This window comes from Lycorma delicatula, chromosome 11, assembly GCF_047948215.1.
Source record: "Lycorma delicatula isolate Av1 chromosome 11, ASM4794821v1, whole genome shotgun sequence".
NCBI lineage: Eukaryota > Metazoa > Arthropoda > Insecta > Hemiptera > Fulgoridae > Lycorma > Lycorma delicatula.
The window spans coordinates 29,924,743-29,937,467 of NC_134465.1; the positions used below are offsets into that span (position 1 = coordinate 29,924,743).

General features: G+C 30.1%; 1 protein-coding gene across 3 annotated transcripts in view; it reads left to right on the top strand.

Moving 5' to 3' along the window:
• Positions 1-12,725, top strand: part of LOC142332232 (nose resistant to fluoxetine protein 6-like) — a 58,436-nt gene that overhangs the window by 11,710 nt on the left and 34,001 nt on the right. For all 3 annotated transcript variants that reach the window (XM_075378528.1, XM_075378529.1, XM_075378527.1), the window contains exons 3-4: positions 1,843-2,182; positions 9,218-9,357. In XM_075378528.1, the coding sequence (XP_075234643.1) occupies positions 1,843-2,182; positions 9,218-9,357 (480 nt within the window). The remainder of the gene's footprint in view (positions 1-1,842; positions 2,183-9,217; positions 9,358-12,725) is intronic.

The following is a 12,725-nucleotide window of genomic DNA, read 5'->3' on the forward strand; positions in this document are numbered from 1 at the left end:
GGAATCTTGGAGAGCTGCAACAAACCAGTCAAATGATTGAAGACAAAAAAAAATAAATAAATAATTTTAAATAATATGATTTCTTTTATGTAATAATAAAAGAAATAATATTACATAATATAATTAATCTTTTATATAATTTATCTTTTATAATTAATATAATTATATAATTATATTATGTAAAAGATATCCCCTTTTTAATATTTAATTTCTTTCCAAATTTTTATTTATTAAATCGTTAAAATATCTTTTCAGCAACGTCCTTAATTAGTGAACAAAATAATTCATTAATTTGGCCTCATCTTCCAATTCAATCACATGTATCATTTATGAACTCCACATTCCTGCATATTAGATTAGACAAAAACCTTTAAGACATATCGAATTACTTAAGCAACTGAATTTTTTTCAATAAAAAATTATAATGTAACTTATTCTCCATTATAAAAATTCCAAACAACAAGCATAACTTTCGTAGCTTAAGATTAATCTGGCTGTCATATTTAAAGTATGCATCCAGCATTGATGGGCATATAAACAGGTGGCCAGCCAATTAGTTTAGTGATTAGCATTTCCTTCTGGATTACTGATTTCAGGTTCAATTTCCAGCATGGAACAGACATTTTCCAACTATCATTTCATTCATAATTTTCTTAAAATATGTAAAACCCCAAGTCTGTGGTTTTAATACTAAAATAAATCATAAAATATCAAGGACAGATTTATCAACATCACAGTAAATTTTTACAACTGGAGATTTCCAGGACAAAAAATTCAAAAATTGCACATGAACTTGTGATGAAACTCAGAAGGTACAAATACATGTTTGAATTGTTTTATTCATTACAGTGTAAAGATTATTTTTACATCCACTACATCTTAAATTATTTGCTATTTTCATGATTTTTCTATTTTTTTATTATTTTATATTTTAAATGTACAGGGGGGTCTCAAAATGAATAATCAATCTTCTTTAAAGCTATATAATAGTTCTGAAGTTTCATGTACATTGATTAATTATACATGAAATGAAAGAGCAACTCAAATAGTTACAGCTGTTCACAAGTTCATGTATAGTTTTTCTATACCTTCTGCTTGAAAGTGCTAATAGCAAAGATGGCAACCCTAACAGAAAGCGTTCTTTGTTTTGCAGTTTGCAAAGTGTAAATCTGTAATTATCAATCAACGTGCATTCGGTTGTTGACTCCCCAAGTGATAAAACATTCGTAGATTGTATAAACAATTTGAAACAACTGGCTGTAATAGCAAAGGGAAGAGTACAGAACGACCAAGTATATCTGAAGACAATGTTGAACATGTAAGAGAGTCTTTTGTGCGTAGTCCTAGGAAATTTTTCTCAACTGCAAAATGAACCACAAAATTTTATTTGGCAACAAGATGGTCCCTCCTCACTGGCATAACGCTGTATGTGATTGGTTGAATGAAATTCTCCCCGACCACTGGATTGGCTGCCAAAGACCAGTTGAAAGGGTTTGTTTGCTAGCCCTCCATGTTCACCTGATATGACCATGTGTGATTTTTTTCTTTGAGGGTTTTAAAGAATCAAGTGTATATGCCAAAATTGCCAGCTGACCCACTTGACTTGAGACACAGAATTGAAGCAGCTGTCGCATCAGTTACTGCAGACTTGCTGATTAAAATATGGGAACTCTCCTATTGGCTGGATGTATGCCATGTGATAAATGGGCTCATATTGAACACTTATAGGAAAAATTGTTGCACTTTCATTTCAGTATAATTTATCAATTTAAGAAAAACGTAATAAATATTATATAACTTTAAAACCTCGATATTCATTTTGAATATTTATTTATTTTCCAGTGCTAGATTCATCTACACAGCTACAATCAGGATTTTTAGAAGGAAATATTATAGATTATGGTAACATGGATGAATGCATTAATATAAAAAATCATCAAAATGGATTTAGCGGGCAAATGTGTCGTGTATTATTTATACCACCGGAAGAAGAAAATATACCCATAATGATTAAAAGACAATATATATCTATGGGACTATGCTTACCATCTAGTTGTCACAAAGACAGTATAGCATATATTTTGCATCAAGGTATTGATTTTTTTGTGGACACCTATATTAGTAATTGTGTAACAAAAGATGATTTTATACCATCATATAGTTATTTACAATATTCTATCATGTAAGTAAAGTATTATAACAGTATTTTTGTTTAATCTACATTTACATTAAAATAAATTAGATAATTAGAATTACTTGTTCCTACTCAGTTTATAATCTAAAAAACTAAACCTAAATAAATTAACACTTCAGTGCCAGCAATTTAATTAAATGAACTTACCTGATACTAGCTAATTTTAGCATATTTCAGAGCTGTGTTAAAATTATTAATTGTAGTTAAAAAAGAAGCACGATTTTAGATAAAATTAGTTTTGATAATTATTTGCGCTTGAATGATGTTCTACACTATCAATTTCAGATTCCTCATTACTCCACTTTTATGAAATTCATCCAAAATCACATCATCTTTATTTATTACGTGATAAAAAAATAACATTTTTATTAGCTGTTGAAGAACTCTTTCTATTAATTAATTTTGTTATAATTAGTGCATATAATTTATATTTAAATAAATTAAAACTAATACTGAAGACATTTAAAAACTTTCAGAGGTATAAAACTACAATAGAATTAACTGGAAACCATACAAAATTACACCTCTTGACATTTAAAAAAAAAAATTACTGCAAAGATAATTTTTCAGTTTTAAAATAATAAGGTAATTGGATTCAATTTCTGGATTAAGGTTGAAAATTTTTTCATAAGTCACAAATTCATCTTCTTACCTATACAAAATAGCTTATACGGCAATCTTTTGCAATTCAAAAACATTTTATCTGTGATTTTGCTTAACTTTTGTAAAACAACTAAAAGCATTAAGAGATGAAATCATCTAATCCAAACACATATATTACAATCATTTTATAAAGATATCATAGCTCCTTAAATATATTATCCGTATTGGATCAGATCTTTGGAGGTTTTGTTTAACAACTTAATGAATTTACTTTCCTCCAATAATACATTATACATAATAAATAATGGTTATTTAAGATTCATAAATGAAGGAAAAAATTATTGTAAATAAGACTTGTAAAATAAATAGGACTTCAGGGTTCTTATCTGAACATGAACCTCCTAACCCATATTCAGAATTTCAATAACAAAATAAGAAATAATCATGCATATACAACAAATTTGAAATCTAATAATCCAAAAACAAAATTAAATATATACATTAGAAATAAAATTTTACTTTTTAGATTTAGTGACACCTATATTACTAATTGAAAAAAGTGAATTAGCATAATCAACTGATAGCATGGGTAACCACATTAAAACTTTTACCTATATAATACATCTTCATTGAAATTTCTAATTATAGGTGGCAGACTGCAGCAAAAATTACTGACTCAAAAATATGAAATAAGTTTAAAATAATGAATAATATAAGGCAAGCAGAGAAGTTCTTATAATCTAGCATTTTATTTTATTTCATCTCCTACTTTTGCATGAAAAAACTTGTTTGGATTTGATAAGTAATCATCCAACATGTTAAACCTATTTTGATTAAAATATGAACAAAAGGTAAAATAATAACTTAGAGCAAAAGAAGAAAAACTGATTTTTAAACAATAAAACATGACCAAAATTAATTCATTAACCAATGTTAATAAAAGGTGGCAAGTATTGCATGACTTTTAAGTAGTGCTACACCAGTCAAGTCATACAATAACTTGCACAACTTTTTCATTGCAAAAACCCTTCTGGCTTTACTTAAAAGTCTTTGCAATTCAATTATTGAAAGTCTTATTTTTATTTTCATTATAAACTTTTAAGGAGATGAAAATTTAATAATAGTTGGAGATTGGAATGCAAGCATTGGAAAAGGCAAGGAAGGAAATATAGTGGGTGAATACGGGCTGGGCAAAAGGAATGAAAGAGGGGACCGACTTATAGAATTTTGCACAAAGTATAATTTAGTAATTGCCAACACCCAATTTAAAAATCATAATAGAAGAATATACACTTGGAAAAAGCCAGGCGATACTGGAAGGTATCAGATAGATTATATCATGGTTAAGCAAAGATTTAGAAATCAACTCGTTGACTGCAAAACTTACCCTGGAGCAGACATTGATAGCGATCATAATTTGGTGATAATGAAATGTAGATTGGGGTTTAAAAACCTGAAGAAAAGGTGTCAGATGAATCGGTGGAATTTAGAGAAGCTTGAGGAAGAGGAGGTAAATAAGATTTTTGAGGAGGACATCGCAAGAGGTCTGAGTAAAAAAGATAAGGTAGAAAATGTAGAAGAAGAATGGGAGAATGTTAAAAAGGAAATTCTTAAATCAGCAGAAGCAAACTTAGGCGGAATAAAGAGAACCGGTAGAAAACCTTGGGTTTCAGACGATATATTGCAGCTGATGGATGAACGTAGAAAATATAAGAATGCTAGTGATGAAGAAAGTAAAAGGAACTATCGGAAATTAAGAAATGCTATAAACAGGAAGTGCAAACTGGTGAAAGAAGAGTGGATTAAAGAAAAGTGTTCAGAAGTGGAAAGAGAAATGAACATTGGTAAAATAGACGGAGCATACAGGAAAGTTAAGGAAAATTTTGGGGTACATAAATTAAAATCTAATAATGTGTTAAACAAAGATGGTACACCAATATATAATACGAAAGGTAAAGTCGATAGATTGGTGGAATATATTGAAGAGTTATACGGAGGAAATGAATTAGAAAATGGTGTTATAGAGGAAGAAGAGGAAGTTGAGGAGGATGAAATGGGAGAAACAATACTGAGATCTGAATTTAAGAGAGCATTAAAAGATTTAAATGGCAGAAAGGCTCCTGGAATAGACGGAATACCTGTAGAATTACTGCGCAGTGCAGGTGAGGAAGCGATTGATAGATTATACAAACTGGTGTGTAATATTTATGAAAATGGGGAATTTCCATCAGATTTCAAAAAAAATTTTATAGTTATGATACCAAAGAAAGCAGGGGCAGATAAATGTGAAGAATACAGAACAATTAGTTTAACTAGTCATGCATCAAAAATCTTAACTAGAATTTTATACAGAAGAATTGAGAGGAGAGTGGAAGAAGTGTTAGGAGAAGACCAATTTGGTTTCAGGAAAAGTATAGGGACAAGGGAAGCAATTTTAGGCCTCAGATTAATAGTAGAAGGAAGATTAAAGAAAAACAAACCAACATACTTGGCGTTTATAGACCTAGAAAAGGCTTTCGATAACGTAGACTGGAATAAAATGTTCAGCATTTTAAAAAAATTAGGGTTCAAATACAGAGATAGAAGAACAATTGCTAACATGTACAGGAACCAAAACAGCAACAATAACAATTGAAGAACATAAGAAAGAAGCCCTAATAAGAAAGGGAGTCCGACAAGGATGTTCCCTATCTCCGTTACTTTTTAATCTTTACATGGAACTAGCAGTTAATGATGTTAAAGAACAATTTAGATTCGGAGTAACAGTACAAGGTGAAAAGATAAAGATGCTACGATTTGCTGATGATATAGTAATTCTAGCCGAGAGTAAAAAGGATTTAGAAGAAACAATGAACGGCATAGATGAAGTCCTACGCAAGAACTATCTCATGAAAATAAACAAGAAGAAAACAAAAGTAATGAAATGTAGTAGAAATAACAAAGATGGACCGCTGAATGTGAAAATAGGAGGAGAAAAGATTATGGAGGTAGAAGAATTTTGTTATTTGGGAAGTAAAATTACTAAAGATGGACGAAGCAGGAGCGATATAAAATGCCGAATAGCACAAGCTAAACTAGCCTTCAGTAAGAAATATAATTTGTTTACATCAAAAATTAATTTAAATGTCAGGAAAAGATTTTTGAAAGTGTATGTTTGGAGTGTCGCTTTATATGGAAGTGAAACTTGGACAATCGGAGTATCTGAGAAGAAAAGATTAGAAGCTTTTGAAATGTGGTGCTATAGGAGAATGTTAAAAATCAGATGGGTGGATAAAGTGACAAATGAAGAGGTATTGCGGCAAATAGATGAAGAAAGAAGCATTTGGAAAAATATAGTTAAAAGAAGAGACAGACTTATAGGCCACATACTAAGGCATCCTGGAATAGTCGCTTTAATATTAGAAGGACAGGTAGAAGGAAAAAATTGTGTAGGCAGGCCACGTTTGGAGTATGTAAAACAAATTGTTGGGGATGTAGGATGTAGAGGGTATACTGAAATGAAACGACTAGCACTAGATAGGGAATCTTGGAGAGCTGCATCAAACCAGTCAAATGACTGAAGACAAAAAAAAAAAAAAAACTTTTAAATGTAAATAACAGAAAAAAAAAATTGATTTTTTAAAATGTTGGTACTCTTCCATACAATAGGGATTTTTTTATTGATTATAATGGTTACCAAGAAAAAGCTTCAACCATCAAAATTTCAAATAAAAAGTTTTTGATTATGGGGGTTCCTTTACTCTATAGGGACAGTTCAGTAATTTTTTTTATAAAGAAGAAATTCTTCTTTAAAAAAGATTTTAAAAAATAAAAAATAAAAAAAAATTGTTTAAAGATGTTTAAAAATATTTTAAAAATGAGGTAGTTTTATGATAGTAATGAAAAATATTGCTTTTTATTTTGTATTTGGGGTATATTATAGGGGTCAAAACTACTTAAATTCTAATTACCATGAAAATGTTAAAGAATTACAAAATTTTTTTTAATATTCATATATAGGTTTAATCTTAACAATTTTTTTAAATAAAATTTTCTCTAAATCTAACATCCCCTCCATTAGAGGTTAAAAATTATCAAAAAAAAACTTTTCTGTGTTGAAGGTCCAGAGTTATTAATGTTGGAGAATTATAGACATTTTTTGATTGGCCTATATATGATTTAAAAAATTCCAAAAAATAATTTAATATAATGAAACTGAAGGGTGTATTATGAAACTGGAGTAAGGCAAGATGGACTGTCTCCAATCCTCTATAATTGTGCCCTTGAAAAGGTTATAAGGGAATGGGAGAAAAATCTTAAAATGTACATAAAAATATAAAAATGGACACTAAAACTAAATTTATAAGTACAAACATTCTGGCCTTTGCAGAAAATATTACAAAATAAGAGATATAGATGAGGCTAAAATCAAAATTCAAAAACCAAGTGAATGTGCAAACAAAATTGATCTTCAAATTTCTTATGAAAAAACTAATTGGTCTTCCAATGACAAACAGAACAGAATTGAAACCTTTAAAATCTCCAACAACAAAGAAATAATTACAGCACAAAAATTTAAATATTTGGGAGAAATCATAACACCAAATATAATTGAAAAAATATTATGAAGAATAGAGTACAAAAAATGGATACTGTCTATCATCTCATGAAGAACATTTACAAAAAAAATACCTGTCATATAATTCCAAATTGAAGTACTATAAAACTGTAGTTCTGCCAGTAGCACTGTATGGGGGCAGAATGTCTATAGTTTTTTCAGTATAAGAAATAACAAAAAGAAAAAATAATTTTAAAAAAAACTTTATGGATCAAAATATGAAGGTGGAATTTACAAATTGAAAAGTAAAAAATAACTTTACAAACACAGAAAAAATAGTGGACTTAATCCAGAAAAGAAGATTACAGTTTTATGGACATTTATGCAGAATGAACAACCAAAGATTGACAAAACAAATATTTAATTCCTAGCAAAGACCAACTGGTTTAAAGAAACAGAAACAGATCAGAAAACATTAAACATTTCTAAGGTTCTATGTAAAAACAGAGATAAATTTAGAAAAATGATTCTAGAATCTAAGTTTCCAGAGAGAAAGAAAAAGAAGGGTATAAACATGAATAGATGGATGGAAGAAAGCAACAACAACAGAGCAAAAGAATGAAAACCTTTTGGGAAAAGAAAAAGAAGTCAAAACTTGTTTTTTTCTGACCACTACAGATCCATATTGGTCGGAACAAAAAAAAAACTGAAGGGAGATAAAGCAAAAAAACAAAAAAAAAAAAGATTTCAGTTTGAAGAGGTAGGGAAACCTTTTTTTGACTATATGTGCACTGTAGGGAACAAATTTGCCAAAGTAAAGTTTTCTCTGAAGTCCCTCTGAAAAAAACTGATAACTGGTTGTTTTATAATATCCCATCCCCTGAATGAATTTTGAAAAAAAGATTAATATGATCAGTGCCCCTTATATAGACGAAATACTTGAGCCAAATCTGAAGAAAATTGATTTGATATGAGATAAGGCCTAAAGTGAGACTCATACGTTCTTACATATGCACATCAGTGGTTCCCAAATGTTTCCCACACCCTTTCCGAGTCACAATGCCCTTTTACAATTAAAAGTTTTCCATGGCACCCTGCCCTAAGTAAAAGTATGACTGCTCGTAAGTAAGAGATAAAAATAAATAAAACTCGTGTATCTTCATTATTTTTTACTTTATTAACATTAAATTAATAATTATAAATGTCTTGGTTCAATTAATTATGAAGTTTTTACAATATTTCACGGTGCCCCTGTGAAGAGGCTGCTGCTGCTCATGGAGCCACAGTGCAGTTTGGGAATCACTGGTCTAGATGAATTAGTTGGATCTTAAAGATTTGCAAAAATCCCGATATCCCATTTTTGGCACAATCACCATACTTTCCTTTTTAATACAAAGTAAAAAATTTTACAAAACTATTGGTAAAAACTTTTTTACCCCCTTCCAAAAAAAAATTTAAATGGTTAAAATATGTTAGTTATTGATGTAACCTTCTGCACTTCTTGTTAATGCAAAGGGTTAGTTATTATATCGGAAGAGCTACTTAAAACTGGTTCAATCATTAATCAGCTATAAACAAAAGACTGACATTTTATTTTCTAAAAAAAATTCTTATAAAAATATAGATTCTTTTGTGACCCATCACTTGTGCTACTATTATCCATACTAGCATTTAGTGATATTATTGGTGGCATTTTTCTCAAGTTTCCTAACTTGTTCTCCTAGACATGAATGTAGGAGAAGTGATTTCAAATAGTGTCAAACACATCAGCAAAGTTTTTATCTTGTAACTTACCTGCTAAAACAAAATAAGTTTTTATTTTTTATTCAAATTTCATGTTGGTTGTAAAATTATATTTTAATAATAATTTGATATTGTTTCAGAACATTTTTTATAACTTTAATATCAATCATAATAATATCAACTATATGTGACATATGTGCAAGTAAAGTATGCACTAAAACTGCTGAAGAAAAAACTGAAAAATTAATACAAGTAAATAAGGAAACTTCTACATTTGAAGGTAAAATTTAAACAAACTATTATATCAAATTATGAATGAATTTACATGTAACAGTTTACTAAATTGCATGTGACTTACCATAGTGCTAACTTGAATCAGGATACTCAGTTCCTTTTTATATGTCACTTAAATATAATTGCTATGAACACTGAATGTGGTTTTTAATAATTTTGTTAACAATATTAGCTTATCAAAACTAAATGATAAGTGAAGCAATAAAAGTCACACCATAATAAAATTAGGATGATACATCCTACAATAAAAATTATGAACAACGTTTCTGCTAGAACAAAAATATTATAGATTTTATTTCTTAATGGTTTGTAAGAAAGTTATTACAAATACAATAAGGATTTGCTGATGGCCTTTGTTCATACCCAAAAGATGTACGGTAATATATAACAATGGCAAAAAGAACAGTAAGTAGGTAGGGATAGTATAGGAGAGTGAGAAAAGTTGAATAAAAATTTTGAGTAAAAACAATACAAATTTATGTGTATTTCTTTCATTTTATGAACAAAATGACAAAAATTAATTACATGAACTGTGTAAACAGGTTAAACAAAAAATAAAGATGACTTGAAACAGAAAAGTGAACTGTTACCCTTGTTAATAATTGCAGTTATTGGAAATACAATAAAGTAGGTGTTAGTACAAAAAATATGCAAGGATTAATAAGGATAACGGTATCAACAGACAACTCGGTGATGTAAGGAAGACAAAGTAAGTTTAAGAGCAGTTGAATGTAAAAGGAAACATATTTAAAGGTAACATGGAAGACATTTAATGTAAAAAAAGTATTCAAAAATGATAATCATGACAACTTGAAAAATGAGGGGAATTTAATCTGGAGTAATGATACTCAACATAAAAGTAACAAAAACTAGTTACTTTTACAAGTTCTTGACAGAAATAATAAGAGAGACTGAAGGATAGATGGCTGAATGGTGTTGAAAAGTGTGTACTAAATAAGAAAAGAAAAAGAATAATAGAAAAAATTAAAGATATAAACAGCAGGATTATGATATTTATTCAAAAAGATAACAAAATTATGAATATTGATAAAATATTACTAAACTGTTTCACCTGACTTATGTTTGTCTTTCTTCAAACATATGATTTGCAGATTTCTTTCCGTTGTGGAAGATGAACCCATTCTACTAGGATATGTTTGCTGATGATGGAAGAGAGCAAATTTTGATAGGATTTCTTCTGATAGTATGTATCAGTACACTATATTGTTTCTAACAGCTATGTCCTGCGGAAAAACTTTAAAATGTTATTTCACAGAACACACACCAGAACATATTTGAAAAAAGTAGAAAAGTTCTTGAAGTAATACTGTATATTAACAAAAAATGACATTATTTTGAGGGAGAAAATATAATTAAGTTGTAAGTCAAATAAATTAATTAATTTTGAAAATTTTTTTGGCCAAATCTTTTAGTTTCAAGTGTACAACCAGAGGTTAGATACTGGACACAATGATGTTTTCTTTTTAATAAGTAAAAAAAAAAACCTAAATAAGAATGAAGATATAAATGAAGATTATAAATGACAAGAGAATTTGTTCATAAAAGTTCATGAAGCTAATTTCCATTTCCTAAATGCAGAATTACATATAGAAATTAAGTCCAGTATTCATGTAGAAAGATATTTCTAGGTTTACTAAAAGTTTATATTTATAAATAATTTAGTTTATGTTTATAAATAGTATAAGAAACTGCTACGTAAATAAAATTTAGTTTTACAAAAAAAATAAAATAATACCATTCGGAGTACCTTTGACTTCATACATGATAATATGACTAATCTTGAATGAGATGGTAAACTATTCCATCCACCACATTCAATGCCAATAAATATATATTACAATTAATATAAATTGCAATAAATATATATTTTTGGAAAGGGTTATATCAGAGTAAAAACTCTTATCAAAGTTTTGGCATCTTCAGCATATGGAATCTCAGAATGATCCAATTTGTACAGAAATGATAAAAGGGAAGAAGGAATCACAGTTAAGGAAAAGAAAGAAATTGCATGAAAAGGTTACCTACCTATTCATCAGGGTTAAATCCTTATATACATATTTCTTTCTCTAAATAATTTTATTCTGAACAGGTCATTAAAGCAAAGAACATTATTATCATCTAACAGTACGAAAAGTCATGATTTTATTTTTGACATTACATGTAATTGTTTGCATATATATATATATATATATATATATATATATATATATATTTATTTATTATACGAGGGTTATTTTTTAAGGTCCGATCGATCGTGAATTAAAAACCCGCACAAAAATTGGACCTTTGCGCATATGTGTTGCGCAGTGTCCACGCCGCTTAACTTCGCTTAGTTCTTAACACGCAGCTAGCAAGTAAACATGTCTACAACAATAGCATCTTCCGCCAAATGTGAAGTGCGTGCTGTAATTCGATTTCTTCAGGCTGAGGGGTGTAATGCAGTTAAAATTCATCAACGAATAAGTAATGTGTACGGTGAAACTTCATTGAGTGACAGCAAAGTGCGACAATGGTGCAGGAACTTTAAAGCAGGACGTGCAGATGTTCATGATGCAGGCGGCCAGGGAAGGAAGCGAGTGTCAACCGATGATTTCGTTGAGCGAGTGGATGAGGCAATTCGAGAAAATCTTCGGTACACAATTTCTGTATTTAGTGATTCGTTTCCTGAAATTTCAAGGTCAGCTCTCTACATTGTTGTGAGTGAGAGACTTCAGTACCGCAAACTATGTGCAAGATGGGTTTCCAAGATGCTGTCCAACCATCACAAAACAATGAGAATGGACACCTCCCTAACGTTTCTCCGGTGCTACCAAATGAAGGAGATTTTTTGAACAAAATTCTCACAGGGGACGAGACATGGGTCCATTTCGAAACTGAAGAAACAAAATAACAATCCAAACAGCGGATGCATTCTCGTTCTCCCAGTAAACCAAAAAAGTTCAAGCGAACCTTCTCCAACAGAAAGTGTATGGCTACTGTGTTCTGGGACTGGAATGGAGTTCTCTTGGTGGAATTCATGGAACGTGGCACGACCATCACTGCAACCTCATACTGCGTAACTCTTCAACGTCTACGAGGGGCAATTCAGAATAAGCGGAGAGGAATGTTGTCATCAGGCATTGTCTTTCTCCATGACAATGCTCGGCTGCACACTGCAGCTGTAACAAAGAAGCTCCTGCAGTGTTTTCATCGGGAAGTGTTTGATCACCCACCATACAGCCCGAACTTGGCTTCATCCGATTTTCACCTCTTTGCTCACATGAAACACTGGCTAGGAAGACAACATTTTGGTACAGATATCGAGCTGCAGACCAGCATAGAAACATGGCTGAA